Source organism: Castor canadensis, chromosome 10 (genome assembly GCF_047511655.1).
Source record: "Castor canadensis chromosome 10, mCasCan1.hap1v2, whole genome shotgun sequence".
NCBI lineage: Eukaryota > Metazoa > Chordata > Mammalia > Rodentia > Castoridae > Castor > Castor canadensis.
In genome coordinates this window covers 140,336,189-140,357,984 of record NC_133395.1, presented here as the reverse complement: position 1 = coordinate 140,357,984, position 21,796 = coordinate 140,336,189, and the positions used below count along the sequence as shown (strand labels likewise).

The window sequence follows — 21,796 nt, the reverse complement described above, 5'->3', positions numbered from 1 at the left end:
CCCTCCCTCCCCCAGGGTGAAATGCTCCCTTCTTGGTGTTTCCTTCAAAGCCCTCGGGCCACCTCTAATTGGCCTGAATGATATCAGAGCCCCAGTAATTATGGCCAGATTAGCATAATGTTTACTAATTGGCCAGGCCTGGGTTTCATGTCCACCCCAAGATTGGAAGTGGTGTGAATTTCCCATGAACCCCATGGACCAAAAATTCCCACAGAGGGGAATTTTGGTGATTTCCTCAAAGAAAATCAGGAAACTGTTCCTGGAGATGAAGGAATGGATGATCCTCTACTGAGAAAAACAACAGATGTCCTCTGAGGGGACAGCTGAGTGGGGATAAGGTAGTGGCTCCAACAATCACCTGAGGCTCTTCTACCTATAAACTGTTCCTCAGCCCTGTTAGGCTCCTGCTTCCCTGGGCTTAATGCTCACTGTGCTCACTTTTTCTGGGACACTCCACCCTTGTCCCAAACCCCTTCCATGGAGCTCTTCCTTCATAGTTCAGTTTAGGTGTAACTTCCTCTGGGAGAACTTCCTATGATGCCCTATACGTCTCTCATCACAGCACTTATACAATTACATGACAGCTGCTTGCATAATTTTCTGTGTCCCTACAACAGTGTGTATTCTATGCGGTTAGTGGCTCCATATGTCTTACACACTGTAGTATTTCCTGGTATACTACCTGCCATAGTATCTACACATAATAAACTGCTTAATAAATATTTCATGATCCAGGACAGGGCTGTCCCTCAAATAGACTCACGAGATCAAAGGCAGTAGAATGTATCTCCCTCATTTTATCCTCCCTCCCCCTCCCTCTTTCATCCTCTCATCAATCCATCTGCCCACCACCATGCATCTGGCCATCCATTCACCCATCCACTTAACTACATTCATCAATCCATTGATTTATTGGTCCATCCATCCAAACATTCATTCATTTATACATGCAAATATATATTGACACTTGGCTACTATTCTCTGCTCTATTTGGGTCAAGATAGTTTATAAACATGAAAAATGAGTAAATGAAAATAGAGATTAAGTTCTATAGATAATGTAGGCCACAAAGGTAGTCAGACTGAAATTTTGGGATTTCTTATTCTTCAAGGATATCTGGCATGCCTTGACCCAGGCGTTCACCCACACCTGAATGCTGGAGACAGAGAGCTCACTGTGCCCCAGGATGGCCCTGCCTGTGGGACAGAGGAGGCACATATGGACTGCATTGTTGAGAAGCTGTTTTCTAACAACTGATCCTTATCATGCCCCAGCATATCTCTTTATTGATGCTGTCAACTTCCAGATTCTGTTTGCTTTCTTTTGCATTTAAATGAGAGTCTGAAGGACTGTGCATCTTTTGACACTTGCCTCTTTCAGGATCTGAGAATCTTGGAAAATGCAAAAGGCCTGTGTACAGAGTGAAACGCAGTGCAATTATCAGAAAAGGCTAGGCCAAGGGGTTGAAAGCCCTAGCTTTCAGTCTCAGCTCTACCTGGATTGCTGTGGAACTTTGGACCACACACTTCCTATTTCTAAGCCTCAGCTTCCTTTAAAGCAGGGTTACTGCACCGAGATTTCTGAAGACCTTCTGCCTCTTAAATTCTGAGAGCCCATGAAACTGAAGTAGGTCCAAGAATAGTGATCTCAACTTCCATGTCCCTCTGATGTCCTTCCCAGGCTTGTTCAGTGGGGTCCTTGAGAGGGGTCTGGAAAGGGAGCCCATCAGTGGTGGAATGGGGGCCTCTACAGAGCCCTTCACAGACCTCAAGTTCAGCATCTGGCTTCAACTGACTCCTGCATCTATCTATGCACCTTCCCAATCCCAGTGCACAGCAGATGTCAGCCAGTCACTTTACAACACAATTACAAAGCAATTTTCATCTGCCCCTGCCCGAGCTTTACCAGGAGGGCAAAGAGAGGGCAGGACAAGCCTCTCTCCAGCAAGGCAGCATGGTGTAGGAGAGTTGAAACTCAAAACTGGTCTTCTGAATCCCTGGGGGCTAGAGGACCCTTTCATCCCCTTTCATGGTGGTGGAAAGGGTGTCAAGAAAACAAAACAACCCTGAGCCCTTGCCTCTGCCATTCACTAGCTTTTTAACCTTGAGAAGCTCACTGAACTATTTTGGGCCATGGTTTCCTCATCTGTAAAGCAGGGATCAGAGGATGCATATTCATAGAGTTTTGTGGGGAAAAAATGAAGTAGTATATGTGAAGTACTTAGAACAAGGCCTGACATGTAGCCAAAACTTAATAAATGGGAGCTGCTATCATTGCAGTTGTTATTGCACTGCCCCCAGAATTGGAATAAGGATAATTTGAAATACTCCTTCAAGAGAAGGGGGTATAGGAAAAGGTTTGAAAGTAGTAGATAAGTTTAAATATTACTTAACTCAGCCTGGATTGGCAGTGGCAAGCAGATCTTCTTGGCTATTGAGCTAAGGTCTTTTGATCCTGAAGCCCACGTTACAGGTGCAGTCAACCCTGAGTATCCATAGGTTCTGCATCCATGGATTCAACAAATCACAGATTGAAAATATTCGGGAAGAAATTGTGTCTGTACCAAACATGTACTGACATTTTGCTTGTGAGTCCCTAAACAATACAATATAGCAACTACTTATGTAACATTTACATTGTAGTTGGTATTAAAAGTAACTGAGAAAGACTATACTTTCGGGGATCATCTCTATAGTTTGTTACTAGAGAAGTTTCTCTGATCGTGTAGAGTACTGGAAACCACGAGGAAGTGATGCAGCGTTCTTTCCTGAGCGTGAAGCTCGCTTTTGGTGTTGCTTTATTACAATTGCCATCTGCCATCGATAACTGTTCTTACCCCCTCTTTGAAGAGTAAGAGGGAGAGAAAGTAACCTAGAGATGATTTGAAGTATACAGAAGGACATGGTTAAGTTATATGCAAATACCATGCTGTTTTGTATAAGTGACTTGAACATTTGCAGATTTTGGTAGTGGTGGGGGGTCCTGGAAACAGTCCTCCATGAATACCAAAAGATAAATGTAATCAAATAAAGGAAATATCTGGAGGATTCTGGTATAAATAAACTCATTTTGGAGAGGTCTTTAGGTAAACTCTTTTGTGGCAGCTCTCTGTCATGTTACTGGGGCAACTGAGTTCACTGTTATCCTTGAGATCAGTAATCAATGGGATCCAGAGGGAGTGTGGCCCTAGGGTTCTCAGGGATGTGTTCTCCAACCATGGGATTTTTGGAACACAGATCAGAGACTATCCTGGGAAGTTTGGCTTGTTGGAAAGCAGGATGAGTACTCCATGGTTCAAGAGGAGTAAAAGAAAACAAGAAAAGAGGAAGAAAAGAAAATGGACAAAAGCAAATGTGGGAGGTGAGAACACCCAGCTGGGATGCTGCCCTTGACTGACTGGACCAATGCATGCATGGATAGTTGGGCAGGAAGAGCTAGATGCAAATAGAAATGTTCTGAATTCCTCTGAACTCCTTACATAGATGATAGATTGCTGAAAAGATAAGCAGAATGAAAAGCTGAAGTAGAAAGAGTAGATGAAGCAGGAATCATTGAACCTACGCAAGGTGGGGTCCAGAAATGGACTATGACAATGTGGTGGTGAAGGAAAGAATCGTGGCTGTTGTGAATGTGAAAGAAAAGAGGAGAAAGCAGGAAATGGGGCCTGGGAGACAGACCAGAGCAGTTGTTTCCAACTCTCCACCACATTTTGTTCCTGGAAACCATGGGATGTAGATCATTGAGAACAGTAATTGCTTTGGTTACCTACCAGCCTGCAGTCATTCGTTTTGGCCACTAGATGTCAAGTACGCATTAATTCAGCACACTTTCTGCTCCATTGAGTTGTTTGGGCAGGAGCTTAGTGGACCTGGGATACAGAACATATAAAATCAGCAAGAAGGAGGTTTCTAGGAACTTTAGGGCAACTGCGAGTGAACCAAAATGGGTGGAATACAGAGACGAGCTCTTTCGATCATGATCCATGAAGAAAATTGGACTGCAGTTTTTATTCTTGTATTGTTTTGCAAGTTTCAGAGGCTCAAACTTTTACCTTGTTGAAGCAATGTCCAACTTTTGTTAGGGAAGTAGAGTTACAAAATGCAATTTTCTTTGTAGGAATTCTTTCCATAGCCAAGGATGAGTATATTACAGAGAACATAGACTGTCTATTAGGTTGTGTAATACTACTCCTTTTTGGGACAGAGCCATTGGCAAGCCCTCTTTACTTAAGAAAACAGCTGAAAAAAATTATTTGTATGTAAGTAAGAATGATGTTCCCCAAGGAAGACTCTCATGAGTACGTGGGGAGGAGCATTCCCACTGACAGGAGTGGGGAGGGGGGATGCAAGGGTCACAGCTGGTACAACTGGGGAAAGCCCAGCTTGCCATATCACCTCTGGGGTGTGGCCAACCTTTGTAACTTCTCCTTTACTAGCTCATGCCTGATGCTTAGGAGGGTTAGAAGATGATGATGGTCACAGCGACAGTGCTATCATCATTTCGCATCCTCAGAGTATTGGCAAAGACATGACGGTGTGAGCACCATGTCCTGGGAAGAGAGCTGGGACAGATCTGGCAGAAAACTTGGGGTGGGGTCAGGAACCATAGGGTGGACAATGCTGAGCTGCAACAGGCTGTGATGTACTCATGTACCCCCAGGTCATGAAAACCTACCACATGTACCACGCGGAGAGTATCAGTGCAGAAAGCAAGCTGAAGGAGGCTGAGAAGCAGGAGGAGAAACAGTTCAACAAGTCGGGAGACCTCAGCATGAATCTGCTCCGGCATGAGGACCGGCCCCAGCGCCGCAGCTCCGTAAAGAAGATCGAGAAGATGAAGGAGAAGGTGAGAGGGAGCTCCAGCCTTGGACAATTAGCAGACAGGTCATGAAGGGGGGATTAGGTGCTCAGCTGACAGCCTTGGCCTTCCCCCTTGTGTGAGAGTGGAACAGCACTGCCCTTCTGGAGATCAGTGTCATGGAGGAGGCAGACTGGCAGACCCCTGCTAGTACTAGTTAGGCCTGGCTAACAGTCACTAGGCAGTAGAGGTGCTCAGCTGACAAGAGAGCTGCATCATGACAGGATTTGTACTCAGCAAGTACGTCCTCACATGCAGGAATCGTCAGGCATTAGTGTGCCTTAGCGCTTGTTCCAGAGGTCAATTTGGTGGCTGGAGTTGGGGAGGAAGACTGATTGGGACTCAGTGTATGCCAACAAGAGAAAATAGCACAGGGCTACTGAACCACAGCTGGGAAGATGGTGAAGGACCCCTTGCAAACTGTCATTGGCGAGCCAAAGATCAGAGATTTAGGATCACTGTGTATAGGTATTGGCAATGTGCTTTAGTGGCATGGTAGAAGGAATTCAAGCCTTGGCGTCTTGGGATCATAAATAAGTCTCATCTCTTATGTCAGCTCTGATGGATTGGTAGTGGCTACCCAGTGTTATGTTGAGACTGTGAAGTCCTACCCAGGCTTAGTTACAATGATGATCATTTCATGATGTCTGCTTTGGCCAGGAAATTTTGAAGGTCAGTACACAGAATGCTTTTTTTTTTTTTTTGTCATTTTAAACTAAGTGACTTCTAAGTTTCCTTTCTTCTTGAAAGGCTCTGATATTGTTGAATTCTTCATGTTCACTCATCCCATATAATCACAAAACATTTGCAGAGCTTTATCTATCTGCCACACATTGCACCAGATGTTTATTTGGACTTCTACAAGCCTAATTCTATAATTGTAGGATCCTTTAGCTCTAAAAATTATAGAACAAAAATTGAGTAGTAACAAAACCCAACAGGACCTGGGTAAGCTGAAAAAGTAACTGAAGCCATATAAAATAAAGTTCTAGGGTAATTTTTGAATGTGAATAAAGCTACAAAACCTTGCAGAGACCCCATTTAAAAATAGGCAAAAGATTTGAATTAAAAAAGAAAGACACCTAAGTACTCAAAAACTACATAAAAATGTTCAGCACCATTAATGATTGAGGAAATGCAAATAAAAGCCATCAAGTGAAAGGCTGTTTCTCGGTCTAGAATAAAATAGGCTAATGAAGAGAAATACTGGTGAGGCTGGAGAAACTGGAATCTTTACACTGCTGGAGGAGGTGGAAAACCATCTAGCAGCTCCTCAAAATGTTATACATAGGTCACAATTCCACTCCTAGGTTTTTACCCAAGAGAAGTTAAAATCTCTATACAAAAACCTGTACATGAATGTCCAGAGTAGCATTCTTCACAGTGGCCACAAGATGTAAGCAAGCTGGGCATGGCGCTTCATGCCTCTAAAGCTGCTCAAGAGCTGGAGATCAGGATTGCAGCTCAAGCCCAGCCCAGGCAAAAAAGTTCACAAGAGCTTATCTCAGCTAATAACAAGCTGGGCATGGTGGCACACATCTGTCACCTCAGGTACGCAGGAAGCATAAATAAGAGGACCATAGACTGGGCCTTCAGGCCATAAGTGTGACACCCTATTTAAGAAATAACTGAAACAAAAAGAACTGGGGGTGTGGCTCAAGTGGTAGAGTACTCACCTAGCAAGTTCAAGGCCCCTAAGTTCAAACCCTAGTACTGCCAAAAAAAAAAAAAAAGAGAGAGAGATGGAAATAAGTTAAATGTCCCTTTACTAATGAATGGATTAATAAAATGTGGTCTTATTCATACAATGGAATATAACTCAGCCATGAAAAGTATTTAAGTAGTGATCCATATCACAACATGGATAAATCTTGAAAACATAATGCTAAAAAGAAGCTAGACCCAAAAGACCACATTTGTACAATTAAATTTGTAGAAAATTCCAGAATAGACAAATCCATAGAGATAGAAAGTATGATTAATGGTTTTCAGAGAGACATAGGAAAAGGAAAACAATAAGTGGCTGTTAATAGATGTAGTATGATGAAACACTGTAAATTTAGGTAGTGATGATGGCTATACAGCTCTGTGAATATATTAAAAATAAATTAAATAACCAGGCAGGGAATTTAATGCATGATATAGGGGAAAATGGGGTATAGAGAGAACTGGCTGGATCCCGGAGGCTCATTTCTAGTTCAGAGTTGCATGCTGATTGCCACTTGGCTCTTGGACAAGATACTTTTCTTCAGCTTCCATTTCCTCATTTGTAAAATAGAATAGTTCAGCTAAGACACCCTCATAGTTCAAAAGACACCTTTATGTCCTTTCCAAGTATAAAATGTACTGAGTCCAGAAAAGGGTGAAAATGATCCAGGGTCATAGTAGGCCACTGGAAGGGACCAGGAGTGTCAGAGCTCTCTATGGTGTTGGGTACTCAGCTGGCATGCAATGTCAGTGCCAGAGAGGTCTGCTGAATATTCCCAGAGTAGGAGGACCCTGGGGAAAAGTCAGAGGGTATCTCTGAAGAGAATTAAAAGGTGGATAATGGGGCTTCTCTATTAGAAAACTAGAACTCCATGTGGAATAAGGGAAGTTTAAGCATATCTAGGTGAAGGTGGAAAACCTGTTTATTAAAGGAGACCCATCTTTTTACTCAGAGCTGAGACTCATTCATCTGAAGGACAGTGGCAGCTCTCAGTCCACCTGCTCTCTCTCCTCCCTGGCCAGCTGGCCCAGAACAGAGGCAGCTCCCGGGAGGCAGTCAGGCTCCTAGCCTAGACCTTCGGTGCCCTGCCCTACCTCTCGCCACCACTCCTACCTAGACAGCTGTTCTCCCTACCTAGACAGCTGTTTTCCCTCCCTTCCTAGCCCTTGTCCTCCAGTGCCTACCTTGGAGGGGCCATGCTGGGTACTGCAGATCCAGCAATGTTGAGCCAGGCACTCTGTTCCTTGACTTCATCGTTTGCTTTCTGGTGGAGACACTGACTGACCAACAATCAATAAGTACACAAGGAGGTTGTAGAAAGGGCTTATGAAGAAACACAGAGCAGGGCAAGGGGATAGAGGGCAGGGGAGGGGAGTGGAGATTCTGGGGGTGTATTTTAGACAAGGTTGTCATCAAAGGCCAGTGAGACTGTGACCTTGGGTAAGGACCTGCATTACATGAAGGAGCAGACCAGGCAGAGATCGGGAAAATGATCACAATGAATCGGAAGGCCTTGAGGCAGGAGTGAACTTGATCTCTTAAGGATGGACAAAGGAATGTGCAGGAAGATGGGACTCAAGATATAGCAGGGGCCAGGTCACCAAATACTTCCCAGGCTACCACAAGCAGCTAGGGAAGCTGCTGGAGAGTGCTGAGGAGGGATCTTATCTGTGCTGCATCTGGTGGGGACCACCTGAAGGCAACAGTGTGTCACATGGTGTCATTGCTGGCTGCACATGTGCCATGTAAGGTGAACTTGTTGAGTACAGGATCCTGACCATACTCACCTGACATGGAGGCATACCATTGTGGCAGGGGTGGGACTGAATGGTTGGCTGTTGCCATGAAGATCACAGACCTCCCCCCGCCTGAATGGCTCAACTCTGATGTCTACTCTTTCTCCTTCCAGAGGCAGGCCAAGTATTCCGAGAACAAGCTGAAGTGCACCAAGGCCCGGAACGACTACCTGCTGAATCTGGCAGCCACCAATGCAGCTATCAGCAAATACTACATCCATGATGTCTCTGATCTCATTGATGTGAGCACCCTGGGAGCTGAATGGGGCCACAACTGGGCTGGTACACCTCATCATCTGAGGGGGCTCCCCTTGGTTCTGACAAGTGGGGTGGCCAGGTCTTTGGAGCCCAGCTGGAAGGGATGGGCATGGAATGTTTGAGGCTGGGCCATATTATTTCATGGTTGCTACTTCCATGCATGGGAGGTTAGCTCTGCTGGGCCCTCCACAATAGCCTTGAGCTATCATGTATTTAATGCCAACTTCTTAAGTCCCCTCTGCACCAGAGTCTCTGCTGGGTGTGAGGGCACAGGGGAGAATCATGCAGTTTGTGTCCAGGGGACTGCCAGTATGGTAAAGGAGGTGTCTATACCTTCAGCACCAGACACTCACCATGAGAAAGAAGATGGCAAGTGAGACAGAATGACACAGATCAGCTTCATGTGGGAAAGTTATCATGGGAAGAATCAGACAGTTTACACCGAGAATGAACATTGACTCGGGAGTGCCAGCTGTGTGGGGCTTGCTGGGGACACTTGGGCTTGGAGGAAGGACATTGAGCCAGAGTGATGTGGAGGGCTCTGCATCCTCTCTGTTGGGACTGTTTCTCTTGCTGCTGCTTCCTGCCCAGGATGGGGGATTCGGCCCTGTAGATACTTGGTAAAGGTTCTGTACTGGTAGCTGGAGCCTTTCCCTCTGGCCCTGGTATGTCCTGTTCTAGAAGTAAGAGGGTCACTGCAGAGGGAACCCATTATCATCATCCTGGGGTTGGGGGGAACTGCTTAGCCATCCAAATGGTCTAAGGTCAGACCCCTTTTCTACCTTTCAACTTCCATTTGGCTCTTTCAGCCCTTTCACTCATTCTCTTACCAGATACTTAGTGAGCACATACTGTGGTCTAGGACGTGAGGTACAGCAGTGAGCAAGAGCCAACAGGTCTCACAGAGTTTAATCTACAGAGGACTTGCTAATAGTCAACTGTAGTGCCAAGTGGCAGGGCTCACAGTGAGGGAGAAGGAGGGAAATGTGGACTCATGAAGGGGGACCTGAACCAGATTCAGTATGGAGAGCATAAGGAAGGCTTCCAGGAGGAGGGACCTACAAACAGAATGCTGAAGGAAGAGCATTTGAGACAGAGAGGATGCATGTGTGAAAGCTGGGCAATGAAAAGGAATGTGGTAAATTTGGGGAGCCAATAGAAGCTCTGCTCTTGTCCAAATCTCAACCCCCCCAGCTCCCTCTGAGGGTTTTGGTGTGGTTTGTGTGGTAGGGTTCCAAAGCACCAGGGAACACCATCCCAGCTCTCATCTGCACCCTTCTCTTGTTGCCTCTTCCCAAGTGCTGTGACTTGGGCTTTCATGCCAGCCTGGCCCGCACCTTCCGGACCTACCTCTCTGCCGAATACAACCTGGAAACTTCTCGCCACGAGGGGCTGGACGTCATTGAGAATGCAGTGGACAGCCTGGACTCCCGGAGTGACAAGCACACAGTTATGGACATGTGCAACCAGGTCTTTTGCCCTCCGCTCAAGTTTGAGTTCCAGCCCCACATGGGGGATGAGGTAAGTTTCCTGCAGGAGCCTGTGCTTGAGGCTGTGGTCACACCAAAGTAGCTGAGACCTTATAACTTATAAAGAATAGAGGCTCAAGGTTCTGGGATCTGGGAGGACTAGAGCATGCATGGCATCTGCTAGACATCTGGTGGGGGCCGTTTTGCTGTGGTGTAACATGGTCAGGGCGTCACATGGTGACACAGAGCAAGTGTGCTAGCTTGGGTCTCTGCCTGTTCTTACAAAGCCACGAATGCTGCAACAGGGCCCCACCCTCATGACCTTATCCAATCCCAATTATCTCCCAAAGGCCCCATCTCCAAAGTCATTTACATATGACTTTGGGAGTTAATTTTTCCATATGTGAACTTTCGGGGATGCATTGACACCATAGCAGTTGCTTCCCTGTTCTGTCCCACACTGGTGTGGCATTGGTGGAAGGAGAACGGCCCTGGGTACACGTGCAGGATATTTATCTCAGAAGTCTGGGGACAAGTTCTTGGTTCAGGAGCTTCTCCAGCTGAGGAATTTCCTACTAATACCCTTATCTTGCTGGCTCAGGTCCCCCACCTATAGAATTGCAAGACCTTAGCTTTTGTTAGCATCCTTCCCAAGTATGTCTAGAAGGTACCAAAGGTACCAAAGGAAACAAAGGAACCCTGGGCTGTACCAAAACAGTCTCCTGCTCTTCCTGAGATGCCCTCTGACCACAGAAGGCTGGGCCTCTCCATGGCCTCTCCATAGTCACTCTGGTCTCATCCTTGCCGGGACTCTGCTTCCTCCAGTGCTATGAGTCCTTGACACAGCAGACAACTGAGTTTCCTTCAGTGCTTGTGCTGCTCAGATCTTTGCTATAGTCTGAAAATGAAAGGAAAAAAAAATGGGGAAGATATGTTGTCACTATCCCCAGTGTAGCACCACTAGTTACCTAAGTTTCACAAAATCTCGAATGCAGATAGCTTTTCTGCATCATTCCTCCCTCTGGGAGTTGTGGGGACTCACACCAGCAGGGAGCAGAACCAGCAGTCTCTGAATCCCAGTGGGAGCTCAGCTGGGCCATCTGCACACATGCTTGGTGGGGAGGGACATGAGACATCTGTGAAGATGACATCTGCTCAAACTTGCGGATGGCTCTGCCCACTTCTTGCATTTGCAAAAGAGAGGTCTTCTGTAGGGTGATGTGCCACTCCGGATAAATCCCTCTTCCCTGATGTCTGCCATGTGGCCCATCATTTAGCCCTGAAAATTCTGGCCCCAAAACTACCCCTGGTGACTGTGAAGTTGGGTTGCTAGTTAGTGGTAAGTAGCTAGCTTTATCAACAGAGCCCTACTGTCCCTAATTACTGTGTTACTGGAGGGGTGAGATTCTAAAGCACCCAAGCTAGCCCACTATGTGGTGATAGAGTCCTGGACAGAAAGGTATAGGGAGAGTAGTACAGTCTTTCCTTGATATCCTCGGGGGACTGGTTCCAGGATACTCTGGGGATACCAATATCTGAGGATGCTTAAGTCCCTTACATAAAACAGCATAGCTGTAACTCAAATATATCTCCTCCTACATACCTTAAATCATGTCTTCATTACTTAGAGTACCTAATATTGTGTAAATAACATGTCAATAGTTACTGCACTGTGTTGTTTAAGGGATAATGACAGTAAAAAGTCTGTGCATGTTCAGTACAGACATAATTTTTCTCCTGTATATTTTTTATCCTTGTTTGGTTGGTGGAACCTGCAGACACGGAGGACCAACTGTGGTTTTCTCAATTCTTCCCCTCCTCCACCTCACCATCAGCTGATTGGAGAGGAAGAGCTTTGAGTATGATAGCTATGGTTGCCTTTTTCCACATTTCGATGGACAAAAGGAGCAATCTTTTGACTGCTTTCTGTTTCTTGGAATTTCTAGTAGCTTCTCAGGCAGTTGCTTTATTTCTTTTTCTTTTTTCTTTCTTTTTTTTTTTTTTTGGTTTTTGTTTTGTTTTGTTTGAGACAGGGTCTTGCTTTGTAGCCCAGGCTGGCCTTGAATTGGTGATTCTCCTGCCTCAGCCTCCTGAGTGCTGGGATTACAGGCGTGTACCATCACACCTGGCTCAGGAAGTTGCTTTTTTTCCACAGCTTCCTGCCTTGAAACTAATGAATTCTTTTCACCTAATAAGATTATGTTAAAGTTCTTTGTAAACCCACTAACGTGGTATAAATGCAGATCATGACTGAGAGACCACTGCTGGCTATTCCAAGAGGATGGACTTGAGTAGGAAGAGCCTGCTTCCAGTCTGGCCACATACAAGCTGGTGACCATGGGCAAGTCACTCAGCCTTGCTGAGCCTGTGTGCTTGACTGTAAGAAGACATTAATGATGGTCTGTGTCCTGCTCCGGAGAGGAGAGGAGGCCCTGGGCAGCCATAGTGATGGTGGTTCTTTCTGCAGGTATGCCAGGTCAGTGCGCAGCAGCCCGTGCAGACAGAGTTGCTCATGCGGTACCACCAGTTGCAGTCCAGACTGGCTACTCTCAAGATAGAGAATGAAGAGGTGAGTGAGCTTCCAACCTTGGGATGGTTTCCCCATGAAGGCCTGGCTTGTCCTGAGGGAATCCACTGTACCATGGAACAGGTAGGAAATGATTGATCATCCATAAGATAGGCTATTACACAACCACAAAAGCACCCACACCAAGAATCTTTAATGACCTGGGGATGCTCACAAGGTGTCAAATGAAAGAGAAACAAAGTGGAAGTAGGACTCTATGTTCAGAATAGCATAGAGTAACATGGGGTAAGCAAAAGCCTGTCTGCCAGCATCTGTGTATATGCACAGGCATAGAAAAAAGACTGGAGGGAAATACTTCAAGATGTTAGCAGTGGTTAGGTCTCAGTTTTAGGATTATTGATGGTTTCCATTGATTTCTTTGTGCTTTTTTTCTATTTTCTGCATTGAGTTTCTGTTCTCACATCATAAATCAAAGTGAGTACTTAAAATTATACAATGAAATAAGCAACCGAGGGCACCCTAAATGTGTTGTGAATTCTGAGCTACAAGGAATGGGTCAGTCTCACCAGATCTGGTGCCCTTCTCATACAGCTGAGTGGCAAGGCATCTGCCCTGCAGATGGAAATAGCAATGCTGGCTCCAGTCTGACATAGACTAAAGAGGCCAGGTGGAAGACATCCTTCTTCAACCTAGACATCTCCCTCCAGGAGGATGTCAGCCAACTTGGAGGGCCCCGGAGAGGGACAGCATGACATGGGGAGTGCCACAAAGGCCATGGGCAGGTTTATCTTGAGAACTGCAGTCATGGTGGAGGTGGGAAGGTATAGTTTCTGTCTTCAAGCCTCTAGAGGGCTGTCCTGGACAGAGAGGGTAGGTTTGCCTGGCATCTCCACAAAGGACAGAGGTAGGACAAATGTGAGGCAGACTTCAGCTCAGGATGATACAAATCAAAGTAGGCCTGAAGGAGGCAATATGGAGACAAACTATATTTGTTTTTCAAACCTGGCAAGAGACAAGAGATGAGCAGAGTGTTTTCTTTCTTTCTTTCTACTATATATCTTCCTCAAAAAGACTTCAAATTGTTTACAAGGAACAGAATATATATAATAACGTTAATGGAATTTAAATTGGAAATCAAGGCCACAAGAAGGAGGATGAGGCAAACATTCCTCTGTGGGACTGGTAATGGGCATGGATATGCTTAATTTTGAACCTGAACGTCCTGTCACTCTATGTTAGAATTTATTAATGAGTGTTTATTCAAGAAATATTTATCAAGTTCTCATTCAACACATACTATATATTAAACATTGTTTTAGATAGAGAATCAACCAAGAGAACCCAGCAACATAACCCTCCTCATATGGAGTTTATATCTTATTGAGGAAAAAAACAGATGGAAATTAAATTACAATGAATGAATGAGTATGGAAACATATTAGACAGTGATAGGCACTAGGTTAAGACATAAGAGGGGCCTGGCATCAGTAGGGGATCTGAATGACAAGAAAAAGACTTTGAGTGGCAATGATTTTATAACAAATGTAGATGCAGTTTTTCCATGACCACTTTTGGAATGACCCTTCATCAGAGAATGGGGTCTGCCATCGAGACACTATTTGCCAAATAGTGAAACTGGGATCCTTGCCCTCTGCTTTTGTAGCCCTCAATTCTGGGAGAGAAGCTGGAGTCCTAACTGAATATCCAGTGACTCTATGATTGCCTTCCTTGGGGTCCCTTTTCTCAGATGGCTCTGGCAGGTATCAGGGTACTTGAGAGGTCGTTCAATAGGACCACCGTTATACAGATCTTTCCTCCTTCCTACCCTGAGTGAGAGAACCAAGAGCACCTCTAGTGCTGTCCCTGCTCAAGTGACTGCCTCCCACTGAAGGAACTAGTTTGGGGTTTCATGACCAGGCAAAGAGAAACAAACTTAGAAACCCAAGTCCCTTGTCTGTCACAACATTCCCCAAGGTTCCCTCTAGAAAAATTAATGCAGTAAAATGACTTTAGATTGAGCATCTTAGCTTTTCACTCCAGTCAGCTATGCAGTCTTGGACCAATGGCCAATTTGCCTTACTTTCCACATCACTATAAAGGGAGCGATCATGTTTTTCCTGCCTACCCTCCCAGAGACTTTTTGTGAAAGAATATTGGGAAGGGGACTTTGGAATGTCAAAAACATTGTGAGAATAAAAAATTTTGTGGACACACTGTTTCCTTAGGTTAGAAAAACCCTGGATGCTACCATGCAGACCTTGCAGGACATGCTGACTGTGGAGGACTTTGATGTTACTGATGCCTTCCAACACAGCCGATCTACAGAGTCTGTGAAGTCAGCTGCCTCGGAGACCTACATGAGCAAGATCAACATCGCCAAAAGGAGAGCCAACCAGCAGGAAACAGAAATGTTTTATTTTACTGTAAGTGGAGTCCTGCATCCAGAACCCACTGTCTGCTCACCCCTTGGCTGACAGCAGCCTGAGAGAGTAAGCCAGCAAAACCACATGGGTCAATTAGACCTAAGACTAAGAATCTTCCAACATGCTTTTAACTTTAAGAAGCCAGGCTTGGTTTTCTGAAATGTAGAAGGTGGATTCATTGGCATTGATCTTGGGTGATGGTCTCTGAAACTTTGTTGCTCTAGAAGGAAACCAAAGAAAGTGTTATTCAACTTGGGTAAGAGAAAGTGGCTAATGAGTCAGGTGCAAGTCCCTTGGGTTATATGTACACATTACTGTGTTGATCATCTTAACTTTGGGTATAGGTTTTGGAAATAATGTCCTCAGAAACCCAAGTAAGTTGCTCATGAGTTGTTAGCCCCTCCTTTAAGACCCCAGCTTTGCTGCTTTCCATTTTACCAACAGGAGGGAGGAGTTTTAGTTCAATATGGACTTAGTGACTATGGAGTATTAGGTTGCAAGGGACCTGTCTTCCATCATGCATATTCCCACAGATACAGATCATCCAAACTGCCTGAATGCCCCCAGGATTAAAAGCTTCCTCCTTCCCAAAATAGCCCTTTTGTTTGGGTTGTGGTTGGATTTGGATAATATAACGTTTTCCTTTATCTTTGTTATCTTCCAAAACCTACTGCACTAGAATTTCCGGCATTGATCTTGGTTCTGTTCTCTGGGGTGACTCAGAGTGAGGCTAATTCTATATGACAATTTTTCTGTGGTTTCAGGGAACTGGGTTTTATGCACTGATTCTTCCCATCTGCCCTAAAGCCTTGTTTTGAGTAGCCTCAGTGTCCTGGCTACTCCTGCACATGTTCCCTTTGTCAGTGTCTCTTCTAAAGTGAGATTACCATCTGGGTGTGGTGTACCCCAGCACTAGAGAGGCTGAGGCAGGAGGATCTTGAGTTTGCGGGCAGCCTGGGGTACAGAATGAGATCCAGTCTCAACAAACAAGAAAGTAAAACTTTCCCCAGTGGTCTTCCTGCAGCTTTCCATCCTTTCCGCACAAGGAACCAAGCTCCTGTTCATATGTCCTAAGATGTTATTCTTTGTCTTTGCTGTTTTAAAGCAAGTTAATAACAGCTAACTCCTCTGCATGCACCCAGGTCTGCATCCTCTTAAAGGTCCTATAGGTGACATCTTGGGTAGGTCTTGTGTCTGTCAACACTTAGGTATCCTCTTGGTGGATTCGTTTCATGGCTCCAAATTGTCAACATTCTCATCTAGTTGTTCATTCTACCTGCTGTCTTGCTGCTCTTGTGTCTCTAGCAGATTCAGGAAGCATGGCCTTCAAGCATTAAAATTTTTTCAATAAAAAGATGTCATGGATGTACTGGGACCAATTAGGCTTATGTTGATTGGGTTGTGCTTATCTAACCCATCACAAACCCACTAAATTCTAACATCCTATGCATCTCGTGAAAGGCCATATCGAATCATTTGTTGAAAACCAATAGTTGATACATACCATACTTCTTCTGTCAATGTTCTTTGACTTTGTGAAGAAAGAAAACCAAGCTGATTTTCATGAGTCTTCCCATGCCCCACTCCTGGCATTCACCACTTCTATTCATTACACTCCATTTCTGTGTTCGCAGAGAGAATTTATAGGCTACAAAGATGAATGAGGAGTGTATGAATAGTAACTTGCTTTGGCAATAGAAGCAAGGAATCTGGCTAACAGAAACAAAGAGGGTCCAGGGTCTTTTAGCTCCTGAAGTTAAAAGGATTCTGTAAAGTATCTGATTAAGGGTCACAGGATATTATATATTTTTTCTTAATACTCAGTTTACCAACATGGCTAACTGGTATGATTTCTTACAACTTCATATTGCAACATTATTTTAGGCCTTTTGAAGGACATAATAGTCCTTTTAATGCAAACATCAATACAATTTGATGGCATTCTTTCTTTCCTTGGTCACATGGATGAAGCTTGTGTCCACAAGCCACAGAGCCAAAGGGCATAATTTGCACTAGTCAGTGGATGACATGCCAAAGCATGAGTTACACGTCCAGGATTAGAGCTTTGCCTATGTGGGTCTGGGTGGCATGCATGGACAAACCCTGCTTATGCCTCAGCTCTGCTATCTGTGGATTATTAGACATGTGATAAAACTAGAGGATGTTATTACTGGAAGCATCCATGGAGAGCTTTGAGTCAGTAATTACCAAACTGAAGCATGTGTCTGAACTGTCAGGGTCACTGATATTTAAAATGCAGGAGCCCTGGACTTTTGAATGCTTCTGGACATCTGTTGTTCCCCAGGTGAGAAATGAGGGGTTAGATTTGAGGTGTTTTAGAATAGGACTCTGCATGTTGATGGTCTCCCAGGCCGGTGATGAGGCTGCTGGTTAGTTGTCCCGCCCAGAGAGACAACACGAGTCTATTCTTAGTCTACACTGAGGAGCACATGGAGACCCGAAATGCCCAGGATTCTGCCCAAAGTCACACAATGAAGGGCTGCAGCTCTGGGCTTCTGTATCCTTCTGGCCCACTGTTAACTTTCCATGCCACCTTGAGCAAATCACTTTCCTTTGCCCACCTCCTTGTCTCTTCCATACAAAGAAGAAAATCATATCACCCAGTGCAGTTTGGGCTCCTTTTAACTGGAGAGTCTCTCAGTGGCCCACAGAGCCCTTTCTCCTGAGTGTGACCAGATGAAAGAAAGACTTGTTCTGTGGCTCCTTCCTGACAGCTCTCTGGCCTTAGCCACAGAACCCCTGGGATGATTCCTATCTTTATTGCTCTTGGCTCAGAAGCACAGCAGAGCTTTGATGACCAAAGGAGTCCTTTGCCTTGTGCTGCCTTCCACCCTTGCCTGACAAAAGCTGCTTTCTCTGCTGCCATTCTGCTGGGCTTCCACTGTGTTCCCAAATGCTACCTGAGAGCCCCAAGGACTGGGCAGCCAGCCACTCAGCAGAGTTCAGAGCAAACGCAGAGGCCTCTCTATTTCCCACATCCAAATCCCTGAGGCTAACCTGATCTACTTTGGCCTCCTCTCCCCAGAGATCAGTTCCAGAAGCAGTGACTCTATCACTTGGCCTTGCAACTTACAAACTTTCTTGTGCCTTGTGTCTTACAGAAATTTAAAGAATATGTGAATGGCAGTAACCTCATTACCAAGCTACAGGCCAAGCACGACTTACTCAAGCAGACGCTGGGAGAAGGTGAGTCAGGTGTCAGGGGGACTATGTACCCTACTGGGTCTTCTGGTGGTCCAGGAGCTACTAAGCTGCTTAAACTTGAGACACTGAGCACTTGGCAGGATGAGACCTAGTGCTGGACCCACCTGCCAGCACTGGGTATGCTGTGAAAACCACTTTGGTGCAATGCTGAGAGGGGTCCAGTCTGACTGCAGAAAATAGAGGGCAACAAGTCTTAGTTCAGGCTGGAGGTGTGCAAGGCCAAGTGATAGATGGGTTCCCACTAGACAGGAGGTGGGAATCCAGGAACCCAGGGTAAACACTGATGTTGTTAAACAGTTGCCAGGAGAATTGTTGGAATGCCTAGCCAGGATTCTAGATCCAGAGAAGGGAAATCCATGTATGGAAGGCAGTGCTTGGTCCTTAAAGGACCAAGGTACTAGACTTCAGACCACTCAAGTGGCTTCTACTAGCTGTAGGAATAAAGACCTAACTACTGTCATGGCACACGACATTCCATCACTTGACTTGTGCCTACTTTCCCGACTCCATCTCCCCATTCCCCCATCCCTTACTGTGCTCTAGCCAGATTGGACAAGTCTGTGATTTTCAACTCACCAAGATTATGCCTGCCCTAGAGCCTTTGCATCTATACATGTAACCACCACCCATGTCAGGGTGGTGAAATAAACCATTTCTATTGCACTCAAAAAATTCCCTGTGTCCCTTTGCAGTGAATCATTCCATTACCCAAGCAACCAATGATCTGATTTTCCTTCCCTTCCCTTCCTTTTCTTTCCTTTCCTTCATTCCCTTCCTTCTTTCCTTTCTTTCTTCCTTTTTTATTTTGATAGAGGGCCTCACTATGTAGCCCAGGCTGGCCTGGAAGTCCTGATCCTCTTGCCTCAGCCCCCTGAATGCTGGGATTACAGGTGTGCACCACCATACCCAGAAAGCACTGATCTTTATATCACCATAGATTAGTTATACCTGGTCAGAGCTGGGGAGCTTTTGGGGGTGATGGAAAAGTTCTTTATCCTGATTTCATGGGTGTACATTTGTCAAAACCCATTGATGGGGGGAGGTAATAAAGATGAAGAAGAGTTAGCTGCAGTCAGCTTTCCCTTCATCTTTCTTTCTAAATTTTACCCATCCTGACATTTAGGTATTTGAGCAGAGTGTGAAGGGGCACATAAAGAGGTACAGAAAATGAAGAGGGAAGCAAAAATGGAGGAGACAGGGAAGGCACAGAAAGTTCAAGAGGAACTCTGGGAGAGGGTGTGAGGGGACAGCTCCTAAGAGTAGCAGTAAAGAGAAGAGTTGGTTTTTATGGACTGGGGCTGGGGGCTGTTCCTCATTAGCAGTGTATGAGAGGCAGGCCAGTATGCATTGGTCGCTACTTGTATTTTTGAAACCAGATTCCATGGGTTCAAAAACCTAGTTTAAAAACTAGGTTTTTTTTTTTTTAATGAGACTGGGGTTTGAACTCAGGGCATCATGCTTGCTAGGCAGGCATTCTACCATTTGAGCCACTCCACTAGTCCAAACTAGGTGTTCTTTAAAAAAAAAAAAATTCCAGATGACTGCTTGAATTGGGAGAAGAAAGGGCATCTCGCCAGTTCCTCCCTGGAAACTATCAGATGCAAACTTTCATTACTATCCTTGCCTAAATGACCTCAGTGAAATAATAATAATAATATTTTGGTTGGCATAAATCCTGGCATTTGATCCTCGAAGTTTATAGAGCCTTCAGCCACATCTTGCTCTGAGAAGTGATTTATCCAATCCTTCTGAGTTTTAAGCTTATTATTAGCAACAAAAGCTCCAAGAAAAGTTAGCTTCAGAAGTATAGGATCACTTGAGTCATCTAGAATCTCCATTATGCTATTTTGTAGTGGTCCAGCTGTGGATAACTGGGACAGGTCTTGGTACACTGAAAAATTCTGGAGAAGTTTTTTTTTTTTAATGAACTTTTGGTAGTACTGGGACTTGAACTCAGGGCCTCATGCTTGTCTGGCAGGCACTCTACCACTTGAGCCATGCCCCAAGCTCTTTAATGAAGTTTTTATTTTAGGATAGTTTTAGATTTACAGGAAAGTTGTAAAGACAGTACAGAGTTCCCATATATCCATACCCAGTTTTTCCTGTGTTAACATTTTATATTAGTATGGTATATTTGTCACAATTAATGAATACTGATGCATTATTATCAACTAACATTAATAAATTACTGAATGACTGAAAAAAAGTGAAGCTGAATAAATTAAGACCAACTCAGCATTCATTGTTAAAAATTATATTGTGGAATTCTTAGAGCATTTGATGAAATCCTCCTGCAAGTATGAGAATTCGACTTAGAGTGATAAAATTCTGGTCTACTGGATAAAGGAGGGTATTGAAAACTCGAGTAGGCCAAAGAACTCAGTATTTGTCTAATCCACTCTTCTCAAATTTCAGCCGATGAATCACCCCAACTCTCCTGAGCATTCGGACTCTGTCACGTAGAATGCCCTTATTATCAGAGTAGGGCTAGGATACAGTTAGTACATCAATACCCTTTTATGTATGAAGTAGAAACTTACGAAACAGGTGAGAAATATGGGGCCAAAGGAATATTTGGATAAAAAGGTCTTATTTTTTTTAAAGGGCTTTTTAAAGAAAATGAAATGAAGTATCATATCTAGGGCCTTAATTTCTCTAAAGTGCTCTTTTGATAGTGGGGGTGGGGGTGGGTCAAAGAAATTACAAGATAGAGGAACCACAAGGTCTTTTGGGTCACCTTTACTTACAAACAATTTTCTTAGAGTGATCGAACCCAGATACACAAGTAAAAAGCTGTATGTGCCCAGCACGTTGGCATTCTGTGCTGTAAGTGATGCATGCTACTGGCATATCTTAGGAAGAGCACACACCCTCATCTGCTTTTGGCTGTTGCTATGTCATTTCATTGGCCGAAGAATTCTCAGTTTATCGTCACCTCTGGGTCTTACGACTGTGACCTTTTCATTGCTTTTGGGTCTGGGTATTTATTTGGTAAGCTCCAGGTTTTATACCCAGGACGCAGTTGGTTTTTCAGTTTACTGAAGCCCCTCAAGGATGAATAGTGCAATGTCTATAAAAGGAATTGAGCATAGCCTTTTCAGCCCATTATAGTGCAAAATGGCCACCAGGACCAGATAGTCTCTCTAGGAAATAGCTGAGGCACCAACTATATATATATATATATATATATATATCTCAGCAGGTCTAAAAAGGTTAAGGAAGGATGGGACATTTTTTGATTTCTGATATGTTAGACGTTGAGACAGGATCCTAAAGATGCTGGTAATGGGGTTCTTGGGAGCTACAATGGAGTATAAAGCTGATAGGTAACATGTGAGATCCCTTGCCTTGAGTGTGTTTTTGCATTGTACTCTATGTCATAAATCCTTTGATTCTTTTCTCCTTCCCCTTCCCTCCCTGCCCCCATCCATCTTCCCATGTATCCGAAAGTATAGCACTATGCACTGCCAAGCCTGGGGACACAGTAGTACACAGACAGATGAGATCTCTACCTTCATGGGAAAGAGAGACCT

The 21,796-nt window shown here is 44.6% G+C and overlaps 1 protein-coding gene and 1 non-coding gene across 6 annotated transcripts in view; both read left to right on the top strand.

Annotated features, from left to right (window-relative positions):
- Srgap3 (SLIT-ROBO Rho GTPase activating protein 3) overlaps positions 1-21,796 on the top strand; it is a 246,170-nt gene that overhangs the window by 170,444 nt on the left and 53,930 nt on the right. For all 5 annotated transcript variants that reach the window (XM_074044309.1, XM_074044308.1, XM_074044307.1 and 2 more), the window contains exons 5-10: positions 4,660-4,845; positions 8,475-8,603; positions 9,919-10,140; positions 12,556-12,657; positions 14,841-15,038; positions 18,161-18,245. In XM_074044309.1, the coding sequence (XP_073900410.1) occupies positions 4,660-4,845; positions 8,475-8,603; positions 9,919-10,140; positions 12,556-12,657; positions 14,841-15,038; positions 18,161-18,245 (922 nt within the window). The remainder of the gene's footprint in view (positions 1-4,659; positions 4,846-8,474; positions 8,604-9,918; positions 10,141-12,555; positions 12,658-14,840; positions 15,039-18,160; positions 18,246-21,796) is intronic.
- Positions 2,665-2,879, top strand: LOC141413080 (small nucleolar RNA U3). Its single transcript, XR_012437906.1, has one exon. It is a non-coding gene; the product is annotated as a small nucleolar RNA U3 (small nucleolar RNA).